The following is a 24,628-nucleotide window of genomic DNA, read 5'->3' on the forward strand; positions in this document are numbered from 1 at the left end:
AATTTCTTTTCAGTGTTCCAGAATTGTTTACGGACCACACCCAGCACTCCATGCAATATGTGCCCTCCATAATACCCACCACCAGGTTCACCCAACCTTCCACCCCACTCCCCTCCAAAACCCTCAGTTTGTTTCACAGAGTCCACAGTCTCTCATGGTTCGTCTCCCCCTCCAATTTCCCCCAACTCACTTCTCCTCTCCATCTTCCCATGTCCTCCTCCTTATGCTCCACAAGTAAGTGAAACCATATGATAACTGACTCTATCTGCTTGACTTATTTCACTCAGCATAATCTCTTCCGGTCCCGTCCCTGTTGATAGTTGGATTGAAAGTTGGGTATTCATCCTTTCTGAAGGAGGCATAATATTCCATAGTATATATGGACCATATGGTCAGGGGCCTATTTTCAGGTTGGCTAGAACAAATAGTAAATTCTTTTGGCAGCATTGAGTTTTCTCAGGCAGACACTTGAAGGGGGCCTGGGGTCATCCTAGGGATTTGGCCTTGAGCTGTTAGAAACTATGTTACTGTTTGTTTAAGTCATTTAATGGAGGGCTAGGAGAGTGGATTAAATCATTTGTGTTGAGAATTTGTAGTTTTTAATAGGCTGAGGTTGAGATGTACTTGATAAGAGGGTTTAGAGGAGACTGGCTAGTTTAATCACGGAGAGAATGTTTCTCACTGAGTGATTTTAGTACATGTCATTTTTTTACTTAAAAAAAGACACTTATTTGCCAAAGCCTCTGTTTCTTTATCTGTAAAATAGGAATATTAACATCCCATGCAGCTCTCAGGAGCATCTGGTACAGTGCTGTCCAACTGAAATACTGTGCAAGCCTCACATGCCATTATCTATGTCCTCTGGGCCACAGTAAAAAAGAAAAAAAAAGAAAGAAAAGAAAAAAGTAGAAGTAAACAGTAGAAGTTAATTTTTTAAAAAAGATTTTATTTATTTATGAGAGGGCACAAACATGGGGAGCAACAGAGGGAGAGGGAGAAGCAGGCTCCCCGCTGAGCAGGGAACCAGAAAAGGGGCTCCATCCTGGGGCCCTGGGATCGTGACCCCAGCTCAAGGCAGACACTTAACCGACTGAGCCACTCAGGCGCCCCTACAGTAAAAGTTATGCTAATTATTCAATTTATTTACCTAATATATTCAAAATATCATTTTAACATGTAACCAATATTTTAAAATTAATGGGAGATTTTACGTTGTTTTCGTCCTAAGTCCTTGAAATCCGGTGTGTACAGTCTTATACACTTTACAGCACCTCAAGTGCGCCCAGCCACGTTTCTAGCTTTCAGCAGCCACGCGTGGCTGGCTCCTACCCTGGACTGCGGAGGTCTAGACAGCCGATCACACGCGCCTCGCTGACGTAAGGGGCGGGTCTTAGGCAGGTCGGGGCGGAGCTTCCGGGAGAGCGCGTTTGGTCCCTCCCCGGCTCCCGTAGGAGAGCTCCAGCCGTGGCGGCGCCACGTCCCCTGCGGCGGCGGGAGAAAGATCAGTGGGGCCTCGGGGCGGCTCCGGGAGGCCATGGCCTTTACGTTGTATTCGCTGCTGCAGGCGGCCCTGCTCTGCGTCAATGCCATCGCGGTGCTGCACGAGGAGCGCTTCCTCAAGAACAGTGAGTGGGACCGCGGGGCCGGGCTGAGGGGGCGGCGGAGCCCGGGGGGTGCGGAGCAGAGGTGGGCCGCGGGAGGGGAGACCCTGGGCCGCGACCGACGGGAGCCCGAGGACTCCACTCTTGGCGGCCCTTCCTTGGAGGGAGGAATCCGAGCCACTTCCGTCTCACCGAGTTTGAGCTCAACAGCGGGACGAAGATTAACAGATGTCGCCTGTGTGCGGGACCCCGGGAGTTGGGATGGGAAGGGGTACAGAGAAGAGCCAGGGACGCCTCTGACTGCGATTAGTTTAGCTTAGTAATTCAGTGCCCTCCTCTGTGATCGCTTTTAATGATCAGGAACCTAGGGTCTGAGGTTTTAGTTACAGAGGGAGGGGCGTGGCTCATTTTGGAGCACGGGCAATTGAAGAATGAACTGATGGAGGGCCATGGGGATTCCTGGTGTTTGAGGCTAGGTGGAAGGGGAGGGTGTTCAGATTATCATGGCATCCAAACACCCACGTTCCAAGAGAAGTTTATTCAGCCCAGTTTATTGGATGTCTTCAGTGTGCCAGGCTAGAATCAAAGAATACTAAGATGAAGACACAATTATGCCTGTCATCCCACACAATACGGCGATTTCCATGCCATCCCGGGCGGGCCACTAATTGCTGTATGAGGCAAAATTAAGACAGGATACTGCACGAGGTGCATCATTTGCGCAAGTATACCTAATCACAGAATACACCGTCATTTGTAAGTATGCCAAATATGTCTCTCTGAGACACGGAAACCCAATCCCATGAGCAAGACTGATTCATTTCATTTATTCCTTCAGATTTACTGAGCACAAATTTTGTGCCGAGCCGATGTAATTAGGAGGTGAGGTTACAGCAGTCATTTGCTCTTCTAATGAAAGTTAAGTAAAAAACGAGCAAGTAACAATGACAAGTATGCAGAATATTATGAAAGAGAAGTGCAGGGAAGCACTAACTTGTGAACCTTTGAAAGCTTTGTGGAGGAAGTGTGTTTAACCCAAAATCTAATAAGTGAGTAAACATTAATCAGGTGAAGGGTTGGGAGTGTGAGGAGTAAGAGCTCTTGTGAAAACTGGGGCAGGTGAAAATGAAGTTTTAAAGTTTTAAGCAGGGCAGAGACATGATCGGATTTGTCTTATTTGCAAGAGCCTTACTGCAGTGTGGAGAACAGATTGGAAAGGTAGAATAATGGGTGTGGGAAGCACCATTCCAAACAGGGCAAGTAGAATGGTGGGTATAACATCAGTTGAGTGGGTACAATAATAGTAACAACTAACACTTAATACCACATACCAGGATCTGTATCAAGAGCTTTACATATATATTAACTTGTATGACCCTCACAACAACCCTATGCGATAGGTACTGTTTTCATCCCCACTTTGCAGATGGGAAACCAGAAGTACAAAAGAAGAGTGGGTAACTTTTCTATGATCACACAGTTAGAAAGTGACAGAGCTAGGATTTACCAAGGCATTCTGACTCAAAAGTCCATCTCCTCACTACTATAGAATACAGAAAAGTAGGAGATATGTGGGGGTTGAATTGTGTCCCTCCAAAAGATACATTGAAGTCCTAACCCTTGGTACCTGTGTAGGTGACCTTATTTGGAAATTGGGTCTTTGCAGATGTAATCAAGTTGAGATAAGGTCACACTGAATTAGGATGGCCCTAGGTCCAGTGATGTGTCCATGTAAGGAGAGAGAGATACAAAAACATAGGGGAAGAAGGCCAAATGACAACAGAGGCAGAGATTAGAGTGATGCAGCAAGAAGCCAGAGAATGCCAAGGATTGCCAATAACTACCAGCGCATTGAGAGGCATGGATGAGATCTTCAGAGCCCACAAAAGGAACCAGCTCTGCTAACCCCTTGATTTTGGTCTCCAGAACCATGAGAAAATAAATTTCTGCTAAGCCATCCAGTTTGTGGCGTTTTGTTAAGGTAGTCCTAGGAGACTATATAAATCAGAAGATATTTTAAAGATAGAAAAGGCAGAATTTCACTGTTTAGACATTAGGAATGAGGGAGAGGAAAAAGTCAAAGATCTCTAGGTTTTCTGAATTAGCAACTGAGTGAAGCATAGTACCTTTACCAAGGTAGAGAGTACTGGAAGAAAAATGAGGGCAGCAGTGGTGGGTAAAGAGGGGAAAAGATAGTGAAATAAGTTTTAGACACGGTGAGTTTGAGATTTCTGTGAGATATGTGAGTGGAAGTGTGGGATAGTCAGTTGGAGTTAAGTCTATGGAATAGAAGCAAGAGCCACAGTGGGGATTGAATTTGAGCTTGTCAACCACAGATGATAAATGAAGCCATATGAAGAGATGAAATTGCTCAGGGAGAGAATACCGTCAAAGAGAATTGGTGACCAGGACAGTCCCAGAATCTCTTCCAATATTTAATGTGTAGGTAGAGCTGGAAGAACGGACAGGAGAAATTGATGAGTGAGCAAAACAAGAGAAATGGGAAAATCTAGACAGTGGGGTTTCACAGAAGTCAAGGAGACATGATACAGCAGGGGAATGTTCAGGGAAATCAGAAAAGGCCAGAAAATATCCTAAGGATTCAGGGTAATAGAAGTCATTGGTAATTTTACACAAGCAGTTACAACAGTGGATAAAATCCAAATTGGAATGTTTGAGAAGTGGGTAGAAAGTGATAAAAGGGAGATCGCCGTAACAAATAAGAGTAATAATGAAAAATTTTGCAATGCTGTGAGAATTACGAAAATGTGACTGAGACAAAAAGTGAGCTGTTGGAAAAGTGGCACCGATAGATTTGCTTGACACAGGATTGCCATAAACCTTCAGTTTGTGAAGAACACACTATCTGGGAAGTGCCGTAAAGGGAAACAAGGTAGGCCTGTATAACATTGTATAATTTAAAGTGAACAGTGATCATGCGATACATATATATACTACAAAATGCTTACCACAGTTACTGTTCTCCACCTCACATAATTATAATTTGGCTGTGTTGTGGGGATAAGAACATCTAAAATTTCCTCTCAGCCCAACTTTCAGGTATACAGTACAGTATTTTTAACTGTGGTCACCATGCCGTACGTTAGATCCCTGGAACTTACTCATCTTATAACTGAAAGGTAGTACCTTTAGACCAGGAATTTCTCATTTCCCTCACCACTCAACCCATGGCAACTACCATACTACTCTCTGTTCCCAAAGTCTGATGTTCTGAGATTCCTCATATAAGTAAGATAATATTTGTCTGGCTTATTTGACTTACTGTAATACCCTCCAGATTTACTCATGTCACAAATGGCAGGTTTCTCTTTTTTATGGCTGAATAATATTCCATTTAATATATACACAACATTTTCTTTTCCCGTTCATCTGTCAGGGCACACCTAGACTGTTTCCATGTCTTGGCTATTGTGAATAATGCTGCAGTGATCATAGGAGTACAAATATATCTTCAGGATAGTGATTTCATCTCTTTAAGAAATACTCGGTAGTGCAATTGCTGGATCATATGGTAGTGTGCTATTTTTAATATATATATTTTAAAAGATTTATTTATTTGAGAGAGAGAGCATGCACCTATGAGTGGAGGGGGGGGTGGGGATAGGGAGCAAGAATCTCAAACAGACTCCCCACTGAGCAGGGAGCCAGTGCTGAGTGAGATCTCGTGACCCTGAGATCACAACCTGAACCAAAACCGAGAGCTGGATGCTTAACCAACTGAACCACCCAGATGCCCCAGTAGTTCTATTTTTAATTTTTTGAGGAACACTGTGGGGTCACTAAAAACCTATTAGAATGAATAAATGAGTCCAGTAAGAGTGCAGGATACGAGGTCAGGAGGAAATTGTTTTTCTATACATGAACAATGAACAATTGAAATTGAAATTAAACAATTTCATTTACAATATAAATAACAAAATACTTAGGGATAAATTTAACAGAAGAGAAGCAAATCTTGTACTCTGAAAAATATAAAGCATTATTGAATAGAATTAAAGAATAAAAATATTCTTAAAGGGAATTAAAGAAAATAAAGACATCCATGTTCATGGATCAGAAGACCTAATATCATTAAGATGACAATACTTAGGGACCCCTGGGTGGCTCAGCTGGTTAAGCGGCTGCTTTTAGCTCAGGTCATGATCCTATGGTCCTGGGATCAAGTCCCAGATGGGGCTCCTTGCTCAGTGGGGAACCTGCTTCTCTTTCTGCCTGCACTCCCCCTGCTTGTGCTAACTTTCTCTCTGATTTAAAAAAAAAAAATGATAATACTTAATATTATTGATTTACAGACTTAATGCAGTCTATCAAAATCCCAGTTGGCTTTTTGCAGAAACTGACAGTTGCTCCTAAAGGAAATGGACCCAGAATTCCCAAAATGATCTTGAAAGAGAATACAACATCTAGACCTTATTCCAGACGTGCATTTAAATTTTCCAGAAGTGAAGTTCAGCTGTGTCTTTTCCAAAATTTCTGCAGGTGACTTAGCTTTGTGCCCCAAATGAAAATCATTGCTACAAACTGTTGGAATGGCCCAGAAATGTTAATACTTTGCCCCCTAGAACTTTGTCTTCATTTCCTCCTCTCTCCAGAAGTAGCACAGATATTTTATCTGAACATGTATTTTGAATATGGTCCCAGAACTATGGGAAAACACTACCTTGGCTTGTCTAAGTGGGTAAGCTGTTGTTTTAAATCTTTTTTTTTTTTTTTAAGATTTTATTTATTAATTTGACAGAGACCACAAGTAGGCAGAGAAGTTGGCAGAGAGAGAGAGAGAGAGGAGAAAGCAAGCTCCCTGCTGAACAGAGAGCCCGATGCGGGGCTGGATCCCAGGTCCCTGGGATCATGACCTGAGCCGAAGGCAGAGGCTTTAACCCACTGAGCCACCCAGGCGCCCCAAGCTGTGGTTTTAAAGTATCTAAGGGGTACCTGGCTGGCCCAGTCGGGAGACATGCCACTCCTGATTTCAGGGTCCTGAGTTCAAGCCCCATATTGGTCATGGAACCAACTTAAAAAAAAAAAATCTCTCTTAATTCAGGGGTGCCTGCCTGACTCAGAGGACCCTATGACTCGATCTTAGGGTTGTGAGTTCACAGCACATGTTGTGTATAGGGGTTACTATAAAAAAAAGTGAAATATCTAAGTGTGTTTTAAAATAGAATTTTAAAATATTTTAAGTATTTGTTAAATATTGTTTATGTAGGCTCTTAACTCTTGCCTAGATTTTTATAGTAACCTCCTCACTAGTCACCCTCCCTCCAGTTTTGTTTCTCTTTGTTTTACCTTCTAAGAGAAGCTGCACATGTTTCTCAGTGGTTTCAAATTCCTGAGTTCTTTAATATTCATAGCCTCCAATATAAAAGTCAGACCACCTTGTGTGACTGACAAGCTCATCATAATGTATCCCTTCTCTGTCCTTCCCTTTTACCCTTCCCCAGTATTTAGCTTGTGCACACACATTCTTACCATGGTGCTTTTCTTTGCTACTGAGCTTTAAGAATACTATCTCTGCCTTTAGTGACCTTGACTTACCTTAGACTGTTCTTTAAGGCCTATCTCTGCCATTTGCCTCTCCCAGAAACCATCCTTGACCTATTCCATGGGCTTTTGCCCCACTGCAGTTCCTTTGTGGTCTTCCCCAATAGACTAATGGCAAGGATTCTCTCATTTTTTTCAATTCCATCAGTCAGTGAATATCTTCTAAATAACTGAATAATGTTACCATTATTGTATTGTTGCAACTCCTGATTTGAGAACTGTATGTTTGTACAAATAGTTTAATATTTTGACTGTAATGCAGATTGTGTTTCTTCTAGTGTTCCACAATGATGCAAATTACCTTTCTGTACAAGAAAAAAAAAATACACGCACATAGTGAATTTTAATACCTGTAAAAATTATTCTTACTAGTTTTTGTTTATGGTGCTGGGTATGGATCCATTTGACAGGTATATCCAGTAGCATTTATGAGTGCTACAAAAGAAACATTTCATATATGAAACAGTGTATGAGTCAGCTCTCGCTGCCGGAACAAAGTATCATAGACTGGATAGCTTAACCAACAGAAATTGTTTTCTCCTGGTTCTGGAAACTGGAAGTCTTAAGATCAGGTAAAGTTCTGGAGAGGGCTATCTTGCTGGTTTGCAGATGGCCACTTTCTTACTGTGTCCTCACATGGCTAGGTGGAGGGAGGGAGGAGGAATCGAGATCTCTCTCTTCCTTTTTTTTTTTGTAAGGCCACAGCCCTATCAGATTAGGGCCCTACCCTAAAGATCCATTTAACTGTAATTACCTCATTAAGACCCCACCTCCACATAGGCTTCAACACAGAAATTTGGGGGGAGACACAGTTCAGTCCATAGCAAATAGTTAAAATATTACAAGGTATTACTGATTCAGGGTTTAAATGACTGCACCAGAGCCAGTGTAACATTAGAGTTTAGAGTAGTGAGAGCTGTATGAGTCCAAGTAATGGATGGAGAATTCCTAAAGGAGGTAGATGTTAAACAGTAAATCAGGTGTGCATAAATATAGAGAAATGAGCGAGGCATTCTACAGGCCGTGTATGGATAGTCATGATGTGAGCATGGCAGCTTATAGAACATTGAGAAAACCATGTAGACATGTAAAAAAACTTCTCTGTAAATGTATACTCCAAAAAAACATTTGTTGAATTTCATCCCAGATTGAACAGTTTTATGTTGTGTTGAAAATTAATTACATTGATCCAAGAGGGATTAGTCCAAATATACCAGATCAAGGTAATATTTTAAGCTTTATGTTAGCAGAATTCTTTATTCTGGAGATAGCATTTGATTCCCATGTGAACTTGGTGACACTGACAAAGTGAAGCACACTTACTTCTTTTGCATGTATGGAAACAGGGTCAGCCAGCCCTTAAAACTGTATTAATACTTTTAATACTAACACTAACTATACTAATACTTGTACTTTTCTTGAGAAAGTATCTGGCTGAGGGTTGTTGTCTGAATCTGTATGGATTGCCATTTGTATATGACTTGAAGTCTGGGCAGAAGAACATTTTTGGTATTTGCAGTAAGTCACTTTTTATATTTAATTCTCTTCCTGAAATTATGGCACTGACCAGTGGTGGCTGGTCTTACCATTTGTTCTCTAGCAATGGAAGAGGTGTCAAGAGAGTGGCAGAATTAAATATTTCTCCTTAAAAAAAAACAAAAACAAAAACAAAACTTTCTAAAGCTTTGACCAGTTTCCTTAGAAAAACAACTTCCCTAAATACCAGTTGGAGAGAGAACTATTTGTTATAGTAAAAGATAATCCATGGCATCAGGTCCTTTACTTGTCACCTTTGTGTTTGTCCATGGAATATCTAAACAAATGATTTACTCTCTCTGCCCAGAATTTAGTTTTCATTCTGGTAGCATGAGAATAGAGACTAAGCTAAAATTAACTGGTAACTTGGGGTGCCTGGGTGGCTCAATGGGTTAAAGCCTCTGCCTTCGGCTCAGGTCATGATCCCAGGGTCCTGGGATCAAGCCCCCCATCGGGCTCTCTGCTCAGCAGGGAGCCTGCTTCCCTTCCTCTCTGCCTGCCTCTCTGCCTACTGTGATCTCTGTCTGTCAAATAAATAAATAAAATCTTTAAAAAAAAATAAAATTAAATTAACTGGTAACTTAATACTTTTAAAAATACTTCGATGCTGATGCTTAAAATATGGTACTCCCAATATTGTAGTTTTATCCTGTTTTGTTGAAGAGCACTTATTCAGTGTTGGAAAATACATTTTTTTCTGGCAGTCACTTCACTTACTATGTAAAAACATTCATTCAGACATTTTTGAAACAGGTGTAAAAGAAAAAAAGATTGTTGGAAATTATGCTTTCTTTTTTCTTTTTTCTCGTTGCTTGGTTTATTTGAGTAATTGACACACAATGTTACATTAATTTCAGGTGTACAACATAATGGTTTGACAGATTTATACATTATGCTGTGTTCACCACAAGTGTACTTACCATTTGTCCCAATCCATCAGTAGATCACTCTTACAATATCATTGATTGCATTCCTTACTCAGTGCCTTTTATTCTCACGACTTACTCATTCCATAAATGAGAGTCTGTACTTCCTTCTCCCCTTCATCCATTCTGCCCATCCCCCCACTCTCCTCCTCTCTAGAAACCATCAATTTATTCTCTGTATTTATATATCTGATTCTGCTTTTTGCTCATTCATCCTATGGTATTTGTCATTCTTAGACTGACTTATTTTACTTATAATAATATCCTCGAGGCCCAGAATGCCGTCTTAAATGGCATTATCTCATCCCTTTTTTTGGCTGAGATGTATTCCAGTGTGTGTTTATGTGTGTGGAAATTATGCTTTCTAACAAAAATTGAGTGCATGATCCATAACATACTGAAAACAAGTCCTTTTACCATCTGAGATTGTGGCTGTGGGTGGAAAGGCTTGATAATTTTAGCAATGATAATTCTAAAAAAGCAAGTAAAGGAAATGAAACCAGCAATAAAATTTAAAGCTGGTTTTAAAACATAATTTTAAATATTCAGAGTGACTCATGGATGAAATCTTCCCACTTGTAGACCTTGTCCCTGCCCTCAGAGTGTTCATGCCCTGGAGAGGAAGGCCTAATTGCATAGGGATTTCTCCAGTGGGTAAGCATCTTTACAGGCTTGCTTTTTAAATTTCATTTTCCTTTTTATCAAAGCAGTGTATATGTGTGTGTGGTTGTTAAAGTCAAAAAGCTCTTCTGTTTGTAAAGAAAGATAGAAGCCCTCTGCCCCATCTCTCTTCAGCCTGAGCCCCGTTTCTCAAAAGCAGTTATTTTCAACCCTTCCAAGTTCACTGACTTACTGTTGTGGAAGGGCTTAGTATAAGTATACCATCAGCAGCACATTTGTGCTTGTGGGAGCCCAAGTACGCACACATTTCCTTTCCCCCATCTTATCTCCAACCAATTATTAGCGATATTGGTATTCCATATTTATATTACTATCACTGAATATTGCTCACAGCTGAACAATAAAAAACAGTGATGTCTTTCCTCTAGTTGATTTGTGGTTTGGGTATAGAATTCTAGATTGGAACTAATTTTTCTTCAGAATTTTGAAGACATTTTTCACTTTACTCATTTCCAGTATTGACATAAAGAAGTCTGATACCATTCTGTTTCTGATTATTTGTACAACCTGAGTTGTCTCTCTGAAAGCTTTTAAGGTATTCTCTTTGTCTTCAGAGGCTGAGATTTTACAAAAATGTGGCAACATATGGGCCTTTTTTTATTGGGCTGTTCTCTTGTTGGGTCCTTTTGGCTTAAAGGCTCATGTCCTTCAGTTCTGCAATATTATCTCTTAATATTTCTCTGATGTTTCTTCTTGTCTGTTCTTTCTTCTCTCTGAAACTCCAGTTATTTTGACGGGTTGATATTCTTCTTTTTCCTTTAGCCTTGTCTAATAGGTTTCCTCAACTTAATCTGTCAACCTCTCGAACTTCTTAGGCTAATGTAGCAAGAACAAGGGCTCTGTCTTAATTCCTTAATGTTCCTTTTTTATGTCATCCTATTCTTGTTTCATAGGTACAGTAGCTTTACTCTCTATGGATATTCATTTTTAAAAATATTTTCTCCTGGGGCACCTAGCTTGTAGTCGGTAGAGCAGACGATGCTTGATCTTGAGGTTGTGAGTTTGAGCACCAGGTTAGGCATAGAGATTACTTAAAAAAATAAAGTATAAACCAGTCACTTTAAAAAAATAGTAAAAATACTGTCTTTGACTTCTTGCTTTGTCTCTTCCTCAAAGTTTCCTTTTTCCTTTTTTGCTCTGTCTTCCATGTTAAGGATTGTTTCTTCTGACAGTTCTTTTTTTTTTTTATTTAAAGATTTTTATTAATTCATTTGATAGAGGCACAGAGAGAGAGGAAACACAAGCAGGGGGAGTGGAAGAGGGAGAAGCAGGCTTCCCGCTGAGCAGGGAGCCCAATTCGGGGCTTGATCCCAGGACCCTAGGATCATGACCTGAGCCAAAGGCAGTCACTCAATGACTGAGCCACCCAGGTGCCCCCTGACAGTCCATTTTTAAGTGTAGGGCACAGAGAGGTTCATTGGAAGCTGTGCTGTGTGGTTGGGGCTTGTTTACTAGTGGGTCTCACTGGTGTTTAAAGAATTTGTCTTGTTGACCCTTCCCTCCACTTCCCAGTGTCAGTATCTGAAGTCTTTCTTACTGGGGAGCTGGACAGTTTCCAAGTAATTTTCTAACTTCCTGCCTGCAGAATGTAAGCGTTATATGATTAGACTTAGAGACAAGCAGAGGAGATGGGTAAGAGTCTGACACTTTGGTGTGCAGACTTTCATTCCGTCCACTCATAGTGGACGTCCCCAAGTCCAGAGCTTCTGTGGTTCTCTGGTGAGAGTAAACTTCTTGTCTTTGATGTAGTGAGAGGCATACTCGCATACTCTTCCATCAGTCAAGTCTAGGAAAGGAGATGGGAGGGCAGGGGGGAGCTAACCGCTTTTAGGTACACCTTCAGTGAGTCCTCCTGTTTTTTGCCCCTGTTGCCCACATTGGCACTTTGAGGATTCTCTCACCTTCCCAGGGTTCTTATTCTCAGCAGGAGTTTCCCCAGTGTTGTGTTGTGTGCTCCCTGCAGAGTTTAGGTTTCAGCTTTCTCCGCTAGGTCAGTTACCCTTCTTCATTTATTTTTTTTTTTTCTTTTTAAGATTTTATCTATTTATTTTGACAGACAGAGATCACAAGTAGGCAGAGAAGCAGAGAGAGAGAGAGGACGAAGCAGGCTCCCTGCAGAGCAGAGAGCCCGATGCGGGGCTCGATCCCAGGACCCTGGAATCACGACCCGAGCCGAAGGCAGAGGCTTAACCCACTGAGCCACCCAGGCGCCCCTCATTTATTTTTTAATGTCCAAATTTTGATTGACTTCTCTTGCCTGGAGACTTCTCTTTTGTTAACATATATCCTTTATTGTCATTTTTAGTAGGGTTTCAGGACAAAGCTAAGATAAAAATGTATATCCATTGATGAGGTTCAAGGTTTAGGACATGCTGCCCCAAAATATGACACCTTGGCAGTATTGAGTATCTTAAGCTGAAGGAGCTCAAGAAAATGGCAGAAGCAGGAAGGTCACTCTCACCGTCTGCTCCCATCTCCCCTTGCCCTCTTTTCTCAAAGCCTGGTGCTTAATCTCCCATGTGAAAGGTACCCTCCCTGTATCAGGAGGAGGGGAGACATCCTTATCACCAGAGAGGCTGTAAAAACAAACCTTCTTACTTTTCCACCATTTATTGCCCCCCACTCCCAGTTCAAACTCCTTTGTCTTATCAGTTCTTCAAAAATGTCTCAAAAGTTTCCTGCTATAATCACTTCTTTAGGTCTACTTTCTCTTCTGAAGGCTCCCATGTACATGTGAAAAGTTAATAGAATTTGTATGCTTTTTCCTGTGTATCTCTTTTTATCAGTGTAATTTTCCCTGTTTTTTAAAATACTTTATTTATTTTGAAAGAAAAAGAGAGAGGGAGAGATGGCGGGGCTCAGTCCCACAACCCTGAGTTCATGAACTGAACCAAAATCAAGAGTCAGACAGTCAACTGACTGAGCCCCCCAGGCACCCTTTATCAGTGTAATTTTCAGACCTAGTCAGGGACCCCAGGAGGGTCAGAGTTAACTTTTTCCTCCCTGACCCTATCAGGTTGAACAAGCAGCACCACACTGCTTTTTTATTGTACAGAGCTCTTAAAGAAGTTTCTGTAAGTAAGTTATCCCAGCGGTGTGGGTTTCTCACAGAAATCTTCTGTTGCAGTTACGCAGGTTGGAAATTGACACAGCTGATGGTGGGTGGTCATTTTGTGTGTCCTCTACATCTAGAGAGGAATATAAAATAGTTTTTACCACACTGTAAGTAGGTGAAGGCTCATGCTACAGTTTGAACTTAAGATTTACAAAAAGAGGACTGCCATTTGGTGGGCAGTGCTGATTGAGCTCTCAGAACAATGAGACAGTTATTTGGAGGAAAAGCATGGTGGTAAAACTCGTAGTGGAGTAGAAGCGGGTGTTGGAGAAGTGGCAGTTTATTTGCTTGCCGGACAGAGTCGATCCTGAAGTAGGAGGGTGATGTTGCCCAGTCAAGATGCAGGTCTATTTTCTAAAATTGCGTTTAGCTTGGATGGATGTGTACATTTAATATGGAAGATTTCTGTCTTCATCTCCTAAAGCTATAGTGGAATATCTGTTCATATTATAACTTATTGTGTCATAAAAATTCAGAAATAGAGTTCTTTGGAACTATGATCCTAAAATTTACCTTATTTCACCTTGTCCCAGATTAACTCAGTCGACCATTATTCACTTCAATTCCACAAACATTTACTAGGTACTTGCCGGAGAGTGGGAAGGTGAAGAAAGACTAAATTTGGTCCCTGTCTTCCAGGATTTTATAGTCTAATGAGACACTTGAAAACAACTAACCAAGGAGAACACAGTCACAACGATTAGGAGGTTATTTGGGGAACAAAGAGAAAGAAGCCTTATTATGATATGAGAGGGAACTAGGAGAGGCCTTCAGGATGAAGTCACACCTAGATTCAGAAGCTCCCTTTAGCGTGTAGCACGATTAGGGGGCATCGAGTGTGAATAGGAATTCATGGAAGGTTGTGGTGGGCTATAGGGCTAGAATGTCAGTTTCAGGAGTTTGGACTATATTCAGTAGGCAGTGGGAATCATCGCATGATCGGGTGGTGGATAGATCTAACCCTGTAAGCGAAAAAATTCAAGGAGTCAAGACAGCTAGATTCCCGAGGCATCTGCTCAGAGAGTCTTGACAGACGTCAGAGAGGCTGATCGAAACCACTGTGATGGTGCTGCAGTGTGGGAGCGCAACGAGTGACAGCCCTGTGGACTGCAGTGGCTTGTCAGAAGAGCCTGAGCTAGGCCTCGAAGGGGGAGCATGAGTCCACACAAATCACCTCTTTTGTGAACTTGAATTTAAAAGTAGTTTTATCCCATAATAAATCTCAGGGTTGATGTGACCAAAGAAGCAAGCCAACCCTTTCTTGACTTTTATGTTGACCAAATAAAAGTTGATTAAATGAAGTGCAGTCTTGTTTCCTGAGACCTGGTTCTTTCATGTATAAAATAAAGATCATCTCCAAGTTTAAGGGCCAGCATGTCGGCAAGTAAGCCCTATAGTCATCAGAGATACAAAACAATGTAATGTAAGATATGAAAAGTGGGCCTGAAATGCCAGCCAGAGAAGGAGGAGTTGCAGAAATGAGGACTTGTAGGCCTTTAGCAGAATGTAGGGCAGTAAAGAAAGAACTAGTAGATAAAGATGAAGAAATAATGATGTATAATATCAGGAAAGTGACACAGAAGAAGGTAAAAGACTCTTCTACAGAGAATAAGTGGGGTAGTAAGCTAAATTGCACAGCTGGAGTGGAGAAATGAGGAGAGTGATGAAGGGGGAAAGATAACACCCCAGTTGGCAGGACGGACCACGCTCTGAAAGCCTAAGCAAGCCGTGAGCATGTTTGCATTCACTTTTCCCCAAGGAATGTAGTTAGTGTGTCTCAGCTACAACATTTTTATACTGCTCATTGGGTGAGATTTTATAAATTCTGAAGTGAGCTAATTATCGAGTTTGACAGTATGCCTTGGTTATCAGTTCTGACATGAAAATGTTTTGTTTGAAAAAAGGGAAAAAGCCAATCAGGGTGTCAAAACAATCATCTTCACGGAATTAAATGCTGTGGAGTAATTCAGACTGTAGTTTATTTTATAAAATCAGTGTGGAAATGAAATAAGATTGTTGCTATCAAAAGTAAAAAATATATTCTACAATATTTAATCAGTGTGGTAACTTTTAAGTCAGATGACTATATTTTATGTCTTTAACAAAGTCTCAAGCTAATCTTTTAGAAGATGACTAATGAGGGAGCAAGGCAAGTGCATAATAAATTTTAACACAGCTAATCATTTTTATATTATGCAGTTGGCTGGGGAGCAGACCAGGGAATTGGTGGATTCGGAGAGGAGCCAGGAATTAAATCTCAGCTAATGAACCTTATTCGATCTGTAAGAACTGTGATGAGAGGTAAGAAGAAAAACTAGTGATACACTCTTTTAAGTTTTAATTTTGTGGTGTTTAAGTAGCAAAGCTTCTGAGTGTGAATACTATCACACCACTTTTGTAGTGAAGTTTTTTTCTGTTCAACCTGGGTTTACTGTAGAAGTTACTGATTTTCTTTTTTAGTTTTGCCTCTTACTTCCGTCTAAACCACTTGATGCGAACGGAATGCTCAATGGTATATCTGTTCATGTGTTGCCTCTCAGACTTCAAAGCAGTGTTCTTACGTTTTGAAATTTATGTTGCTTCAAGTAGTGACATCATCTAGAGTCCTAGAAGGCTTTTGAGAGGAAAATAAAGGTCCCATATCTGCCAGTCTATTGGATATTATTTTAAAGATTTTATTTTTTTGTCAGAGAGAGCACAAGCAGGGGGAACAGCAGGCAGAGAGAGAAGCAGGTTCCCCGCTAAGCAAGAAGCCCGACGTGGGACTCGATCCACGTCAGCTGAAGGCAGATGCTTAACTGACTGAGCCACTCTGGCATCTCTATTGGATAGTATTTTAGAGCAACTGGAGAGAGAAGGGTTCAAAATTTCTACTTAAAACCATTAAAATTAGGGTTTCTCTGTGTCTCCCTCTTTGTTAGGTCTTTTGATCACAATTTTGGATAGAATGGTAAATAAGTTCACTCTCAATTTAGTGGTGAAACTGTGGAATCTTCTTTGTTCTTTTTTTTTTTTTTTAAAAATTTTTTTTTTTTTTTTTTTTTAATTTACTTGACAGACAGAGATCACAAGTAGGCAGAGAGGCAGGCAGACAGAGAGGAGGAAGCAAGCTCCCTGCTCAGCAGGATGCGGGGCCCGATCCCAGGACCCTGAGATCGTAACCTGAGCGGAAGGCAGATGCTTTATCCCACTGAATGACCCAGGCGCCCCATTCTTTGTTCTTTATTTCTTATGTCAAGTGTCACAGCCATATGGGTCTGCTTTTGCCTGGGCCTGGTGTGCTTCTGTGTTCCCAGCCCTGCACTAGCACCATTCACATATGTCCCATATTGATCTAGTTGTACCAGTGACCCTTACCGCAGTCACACAAGCCCTCTTTAAAATAAATTTTGGATTTTATGATCCAGTACATGTTCCTTTGTTACAACAATTTGCCACATGGTTATGAATGACATATTGTTTGATATTTTCATCCTTCCTGGATGCTAATAACTATTACTTAGTTTTTCCTGTTATTTTCTTTATAGTAACAAACTTTTTTTTTTTTCTTTACAGTGCCATTGATAATCATAAACTCAGTTGCCATTGTATTACTTTTATTATTTGGGTGAAGAACAGTGGGGGAAATGGAGACTCAGAAGAAGAGATGCCAGCAGAAATTATTACTTCGGTCATTATTGGAATATACATGTTATCGCCGGTTGTCCTTGCACTTGACAAAAATGTAAATCTGACAATAAAACCAGAGTCCCTATTTATCTGATTTTTAAAAAAATGTTGCACTTACAGTTTCATTACAAAAGGTTTAGGTCATCAGAGGCAGTAACTATCCAGAACTGGAATACATTTGATTGCTAATTGTTAATAAAAGTTCATCCTATGGTAAAGATTGTTCAGAGGGTATAGGACTGTCACTTGTGTGTTTTTAGAGATTTTTCTCTCTCACTTCTTTCTCAGGGATAAATTTTTTTTCAAAGTTTTGAAGTTCTTTGTGACTTAGCTATGATGTGAGAGTGATTATCTTCCTAGATAAATTTAAAGGATTTTTTTTAAAAGCAGTTACTACATATAAAATGGTAAGTCAGTAATTTGGATAGTTTTACTTTGAACTCTTTATTTTGTCTATGTATCATTTCGACTATGACAAGTTCAAATTTATAGCAACTATGAGCAATACTCTCTGACTTCAGGGAGATTTCTAATTTTGTAAGTCAGTCACATAGGTTGTGTTTTTAAGTTCTTTCATGTGTTTGTTATTTTATTAATTGGCCTGAATGATGAGGTCAGATCACTACGTATTTCCATTGGTAGAAAAATCTGTGTAGAAAAGTCTATGCCCTTTTTACAATAATATTTTATTTTTTAAAATCAGCCTAAATATTAGCCTGCAAGAGCTATCCTAAACAGTCACAATTAAACTGTGCTATGTAAGAAGACTATTGTGAAGCATTTACCTCTCCCCCAGATTATGACATTTCCATTTTCTGGAGTAGCACGTTAAGGGGTATAATTCTTAATTTTTTTATTCTGTCAGTAGAGATTCACGTTAGATAAGTTTTCGTTTTGTTTTTATATTCTTAGACCATTCCATATTTGCTCATCCCATAATACAGTTTATGCAGGAAGATTAAAATTATGTAACTTTTTTTTCTGAAAACTACCAGTTATAATAGTTTAAAGGAATAGATTGGCATCTTTGTTTATAGGAGAACATTTGTAAATAAAGTTAAATTTCCAAGTCAAGTACTTGTTTTTGTACCTTACCTGTCAGTGTTAATTGAATTAATCTCATTTCTTTGCTATAAAATCACAGAGCACAAATTTAATGAAAGTAAACATTACAGTCACTTTTTTCCTTCAGTGAGTTAACTGAATTGCTGATTACATCAAGGAGACTCAAGAGCAACTTTTATTCCATGACTACGGTTACTTCTAAAACTTTGGAGCAGGTACTGAATGCCTATTGGCCATGCCTGAATTAGAAATAGATGATCTCTGGGCTGCAGGCTTGCAGCTGAACCAAAGAGATGTACCAGGGATTCTTAGTTGATTATCTGGCTCATGTGAGTAACTAACATATTTGGCAGCTAGAAGCAGTGTTCTTGTGGCCTTACAAAGATCCGATTCATGCGTCCAAGTTTAAGTCACTGAACAGGTTCAATACGTGCAGTTAATTGAGAGCACTCCCATTTCTCCACAGATCATACAGAATTTTTAAAGGAAAGAAAAGAGACCTTGGCCTGATGCCATTTTCTTGTAAAACTTCACAGCACACCTTCATGCTCATTTAGTGGCAGGATACTGTCCGAGTTCGGACTCCAGTGGAGAGCAGTCGTAGCATGGCAGGATCAGAGTATTGTGTAGCAAAGTGGGTCTGAGGAAACTGAGCACTGAATCTCAAAATCTGTCATCTCTAGAGGCCACTTAACACAATGCTAGCTTCAGTGTGCCTGAAGGGAGGCCTGAAGATCTGTAAGCTTCCACAAGTTAGCGCTGATGTCCCCAGAGCAGAGATTGGATAACCACGGTATCTTACTTAGTTGACAGTAACTTCAGTGTCTGCTTGCCTGCCCACATCCTCCCCCATAGCCATTCTCGTTAACAATTGGTGATCATTCTAGATTCCAAATATCCATGATGTTTATGGTCCTAATGTGTGCTGACCTTGTGTCTATATGCCTCTGACCTATCTCATGAAGGATCTTGGCTCAAGTGTAGATATTAACCAAATGTATACCCTGATCTTTAGTTAAATACAGTGGTTTTCAAGTATTGATTGTTTATGGTAGAACCAGATTTCAAAAGGGATAACACAGAACTATAATGCCCCACTATTTGAAACATGATAGCAGTCTACTTATTTCTAGTTGAAACAGGGATGCAAAGGCCCATTGTTTAACCTCCACCCCACTCTTGTTATCCTTTCTAAGGTCCTTCCACAAAACTCCAAGTTTTTGAAAACATAGTTAAAATGAGTATCTTAAAAAAAAAAAAAAAACCCTGCTTTAGAGGAGGAAGTGTGAACTGTGGTCTACTGGTATATGCTATCACTTGAGTGTATATGTACTCATATCAAGGGACTTGAGAGAAAGCAATATATTTGAGTAGTAAAAAGAGTGGGAGGCAGGATATTTGTAACATGCCGAGCAAAACCTTTTATCGTGACTTAAGACAAACTTCCTAAGACCTCAGTTGTTTTCTGTTGTTTCATCTGTAAAACTGGTCAAGAATTATTTCAGAACAGAAATCTGCTCCAGGTGATTTATATATTTATACCTTTTCCAGGTCACTAACCTTTGATGCTAGGTTTACCTCAACCAAAGAGATGTTCTCCTAAAGTAAATGTTTTCAGTGAAATAAATTGCTTTCTCGGTGCCTCATAGTTTCAAAGTTATTACCAATAAAATTTTGATACTAAGCAAAATGGGATTATTTTTTGCTGAAATTTTTCTTGGCCCCTGATTGGTCGTTAGATGCCAGATATTGTGAAAACATTCTGTGCAAGGACTTCAGACGCATAATGGCCAGTGTCCAAGGGTGAGTTTTGGAATCCTGCTGTTTTTCAGTTCTGACACTGCTTTCTTTACTCCCCCTTTGTGTTTTAGTACCATCTTTATCTTTTCCAAATTCAGCCCCTCCTTTTTCCTTTTTTGTCAATAACTGAAAAATTTTTTTTCAGTATTGAAGTATAGTTGGTGTGTAATGTTAATTTCAGGTGTATAACATAATGATTTGACAGTTCTATACATTATGCAATGCTCACTCCATGAGTTTAGTCACCATCTGTTTAGACATCCCATCCCTCGTTACTCATCTTGGCCTTTGGCAAGCAAAATCACTCGAGTCTTTCAAGAAGGAAGCCATTAGTCCTGTTTAATCATGCCACATTATAGTCACTGACACCATCACTTACACTACCAAACTGCCCAAGCCTAAAACTCAGTAGTTACCTTTTTTTTAAAATTATTTATTTCACAATAAATAAATTTTTTATTTAATTATTTATTTCACAGCGAGAGAGTGAACACAAGCAGGGTGAGTGGGAGAGGGAGAAGCAGGCTTCCCGCTGAGCAGGGAGCCCGATGGGCTCGATCCCAGGACTCTGGGGTCATGACCTGAGCTGAAGGCAGGTGCTTAACAACTGAGCCCTCCAGGTGCCCCCTTAGTAGTTATCTTGATGCCCACCTCTCCCTTACCAATTTAATCTCTAACCATTTCTATTTTACCTCCTAAGATCTCTTGAATTTGTCTGCTTTGTTTCCCCACAATTTAGTGCAAGCATTGCTCTTGTAGCCCTGCAGTAGCTTACCTGGTCTCATGTACAATTTGGTCCCTCTCCCATCCATTCGCCATACTGCAGCCAGAGTATTTAGGAAAATGCAAGTCTTAACATTACGCACTTGCTTAAAATCCTTCAGTGCTGTTTTAGTTCGCAGCTCTTAGTTCTGAAGGGGAAACTAGGAGCAGATTCCTTTTCCTTTAACCAAGTATGCCCTTACATAGAAAATAGACTTAACAAATATGAGTAAAACAAAAACAACCTTCAGACCGAGTGGGGAGGAAAAGTAGAGGGTCGCTAGTCCAGAAGAAAGTGTTCTAGCTCACAACATAGCAGGCTGCAGCACTGGGCAGAGGGCGTGTTGGATGGGTTCTGGCAGCACCCAGGCAAGGAGTTCCATATGTGCAAACCAGAGTGTGTATCCTACTAAGTCAGACTGCTCCAGAAAGTTTTTCATTTAGTCGTTTTCATAGAGAATGCATAAGATGACCACATCTGCACTCAAGTTTTACTTATTTAAAGGCAGCCAATGTGGATCAGAGACTCCCAGTAGGTGCGTGGGAGAGGAGCAGTGAGGGAGATGGTTACACGCACAAGATTCTGCTCCACTAGGGACGACAGGCAAGGCCTGGGGTTGGTCTCTAATGACAGGCAGGATGGGAGAGTTGGCAGCTTAAGGTTTTGGAACAGCTGATGTAGGAAAAGAGGAACCTCGTTGCCTGAGGTAGGGGTTAACACAGCTACAAATGCCAGATGCTATTAAAGTAGCAAAGCATAAAATGACTTAAGAGATCGGGTATTTCACAGAAAGCATCACGGAGTTAACTTCCAAGTTACACCTCGAGAATGGGCATGAAGCGGTGCAGCGAGGGAGGGTGGCAGCAAAGAAAGGTACTCAGTACTTGGTTCACCAATGGGGCTGCAGAAGGGTAAAGAGCTGCTGAGCGAAGACAGAGGTTTCGTTTATCCTCCTACACCTGGGGCTAAGCAGGCCGTGCCCTTCAGGGAGCGGGTCTTAAGAACAATTTTTACACCTCAAATGTGGCAAGGAGTAAACCTACACTCTAGAGTGAGGGCCCGCAACCCGGAAGCAGCCGGGGCGGATGGGGCGGAGTTGGACGGGGGAGAGGCGGGGCTTCCGGTGCGGCTGTCGGCCCAGTTTCCGGCGTCTAGCGGCTGCTTGCCTGCCTGGACTGGTCTCGAGGACGTTGCGGACGGCAGGGCTGTGCTGACTTTCCTGGTAGCGGAGCTTTTGCTGAGGACCGCGTGCGGAGCAGGGGTGAGGAGCCGCTCCGGGACGGGCAACCTCCCACCCGTGCAAAGGCTGCGTTTCTTTGTGAAATGCTGGTTGCGTTTCCAGGCCACCACCCCCTCCTGGGCCGCGGACCAACCCGCGCTCGCGCTCCGAGATGACGGTCCCACCCCTCCGGGCGGGGGCGGTTCCCGTGGCCGCCGGGCCGGCGCGCATGCGCGAAGTGGGGTCCTAGCGCTTTTGTGGGGCCGCGGGGCTTCGGGGCCGTGGTGGTGCGGGGCTCTTCGTAGTCCTGGAGCACATCGCGATTCTGGTGTGGTAGACATCCCACGGGACCTGCCCCCTGGACTGTTTCTCGAAGCTGGTGTCCCTTCCGGTCAGTCTGGCCAGGTCCTGGATTTTGCAGTGGGGCGGAGTGCAGTGACCAGTCCTGAGGCCCTCCATCCGGGAGATGGAGGAGCTCGCAGTTGTTCGTGCTGAAAGACCTTTGTTCCTGGAATCCTCCCAGTCAACTGAGACCGGGATTCATGAATTGGGTTAACTCACAAGCCCATACTGAGCGGTCAGTAGTGCCGCGGAAAAGGCCACAACAGCTCCTTTCCTCAGTGAGCTTAACACTTTGGACCGAGTGATAAGTGGAATAATAGGAGCAAGCTAGGAGCTCCTGGCCCGTCCCTGGGCGAAAAGGAGTTGCACTCGGGAATGCCAGAGGAAAGGATGCTAATCTGAGACCTATGAACTGCAGTTGTCCAGGGGAAAGGAGGATGTAGGTGACAGGTGTGGTAGAAGTCAGAAAACAAAAGGATTTCCAGACAAAAGTCCAGCGATGAGGGAGGTATAGGGCTGGTAGCCGCCTGCAGTGCTGTGGAACTTTGGCGTGGGAGTAGAGGGGAAGGAGTTGGAGAGGTGAACCCAGGGCTCTTCACAGCAAGGTTCATTGTTGAGACTTTACCCTGAGGTCAGTGCTGAGCAACTGGAAGATTTTTTTTTTTTTTTTTTTTTTTTTTAAGATTTACTTATTGACAGAGACGGAGGAGAGGGAACACAAGCAGGGAGAGTGGGAGAGGAGAAGCAGGCATCCCGCGGAGCTGGCAGCCCCGTGTGGGACTGGATCCCAGGACCCTGGGGACCTTGACCTGATCCTGAGGCAGACGCTTAAGGACTGAGCCACCCAGGCGCCCCCAACTGGAAGATTTTTAACTGGATAGTGACTGAAAACTAGTGTCATTTGTGGAGTGCATACAGTGGTTCCAGACTTTTCCACCAGAAGTGCATAGGGAAGAAAAGAGAATTTGTATTCCCCAGGAGGTCTAGAAGGCATATTCTGAAAAGCCCCAACTTTGCAGAAGAAAATGGTTTGTTGAAAACTCTTGTCTTAAATATTTATACAAGATTTGAATGATATGCCAAAGTATAGACTTGGTTTGGTAGAAAATGTTTTCTCAAATTCTCAATTTATTCTGAGGCTTTAGGACTTTCTGTTATATGTATCCTGTGATTTCTGTTGGCCTTGACATGTGCCTCAGATTCTCTCCCTCCCCCCCCCATACATAAGGCAGCCTTTCTGTGTGCGCAGCAGTGTTCACAACACGCGTTACTTTCTGTAATTGACCTGTCAACCCTTAGAGTTGGGTGTAATTCTTTTTTCTTTAGTAATGAAGAGCCTGAGGCTGAAAGGTTAAGAAACTTGCCCACATTCACACAGCTAGTGAGTTGACATTCAAACCCAGCCATGTGCAGCCCCTTAGTTCTTGGACTTCGCTAAACTACTTTGCTTCAGGTAGCGGATTTGGGGCTAGAAATAAGATTTGAAGCAGAGAAGACACTTAGGGAGTTGTTGAAATAGGCTAGATGAGAGGTGGTTTCAAAACCAAGATCATTTTATGGGGCGCCTGGGTGGCTCAGTGGGTTAAAGCCTCCGCCTTCGGCTCAGGTCATGGTCCCAGGGTCCTGGGATCGAGCCCCGCATCAGGCTCTCTGCTTGGCAGAGAGCCTGCTTTCCCCCTCTCTCTCTGCCTCTCTGCCTACTTGTGATCTCTGTCTGTCAAATAAATAAATAAAATCTTAAAAAAAAAAACCTTAAAAAAAACAAGATCGTTTTAGTAATTATGGAGAGAAGTGAGTGGATTCAAAGGAGGCAGAGCTGAGGTAACTTGGCATTTGATTGAGTGGGAGGAAGGAGTGGGAGAGGCTGATGGCTACATCTGGATTGCTGGGATGGCCATTCCCTCATAAGGACTGTAGGAAAGAGCAGCTTGGAGGGTAAAGAGGGCTTGCTTTCCTGAGATGCACCACGATATTCAAGGGGAGATATCCTTCTGAAGTATCTTGAAGAGTTCCTTTTGGCATGAGAGAGAATTTACTTTTCTCTGCACTGAATATGGGCCGTTCATTATCAGCTGTTGATGACTTTCTAAGTTATATCTCCTATAACCTTTCCAAACTGTGGGAGATGGTGAGACATGGACCCAAGAAAAAGGACATGGACTACTTCTGAAGCCTTTGCCTGTTCTTTGGAGGTGCACATGTATTTTACAATTATATTTTATCAAATACTGACCTGTAGATCAACTAACAAGTATTATAGAGGTTCAGACAAGGTCATGGCAGAAGTGGCCATGGCCTATGCTGGGGCTAATTAAGGAAGTGTGTTTTGAGGTTAGAGTGGGGCATCTT

General features: G+C 41.8%; 2 protein-coding genes across 4 annotated transcripts in view; both read left to right on the plus strand.

The window, feature by feature from the left end:
* Positions 1-1,434: 1,434 nt before the first annotated feature.
* On the plus strand, positions 1,435-18,164 carry IER3IP1 (immediate early response 3 interacting protein 1). The gene is made up of 3 exons (XM_032859461.1): positions 1,435-1,625; positions 15,621-15,722; positions 16,977-18,164. The coding sequence occupies exons 1-3, from the start codon at positions 1,535-1,537 to the stop codon at positions 17,030-17,032; spliced, it is 249 nt and encodes an 82-aa protein (XP_032715352.1). The 5' UTR covers positions 1,435-1,534; the 3' UTR covers positions 17,033-18,164.
* A 3,707-nt stretch (positions 18,165-21,871) lies between these two features.
* HDHD2 (haloacid dehalogenase like hydrolase domain containing 2) overlaps positions 21,872-24,628 on the plus strand; it is a 34,337-nt gene continuing 31,580 nt past the window's right edge. For 2 of the 3 annotated variants that reach the window (XM_032859460.1, XM_032859458.1), the window contains exon 1: positions 22,198-22,328. The gene's annotated coding sequence lies outside the window, so the exon portion shown is untranslated. Of the gene's footprint in view, positions 21,980-22,197; positions 22,329-24,628 lie in introns of those variants that run through there. The other variant, XM_032859459.1, reaches the window with a different exon arrangement.

Source organism: Lontra canadensis, unplaced genomic scaffold, assembly GCF_010015895.1.
Source record: "Lontra canadensis isolate GAN:19392208 unplaced genomic scaffold, GSC_riverotter_1.0 scaffold17, whole genome shotgun sequence".
NCBI classification, from domain to species: domain Eukaryota; kingdom Metazoa; phylum Chordata; class Mammalia; order Carnivora; family Mustelidae; genus Lontra; species Lontra canadensis.

Coding starts and splice junctions, on each gene's coding strand:
- IER3IP1 (XM_032859461.1), top strand. CDS start 1,535: ATGGCCTTTACGTTGTATTCGCTGCTGCAGGCGGCCCTGCTCTGCGTC. Junction 1,626..15,620: donor GGAGCGCTTCCTCAAGAACA/GTGAGTGGGACC, acceptor TATATTATGCAG/TTGGCTGGGGAGCAGACCAG. Junction 15,723..16,976: donor TGTAAGAACTGTGATGAGAG/GTAAGAAGAAAA, acceptor TTTTCTTTACAG/TGCCATTGATAATCATAAAC.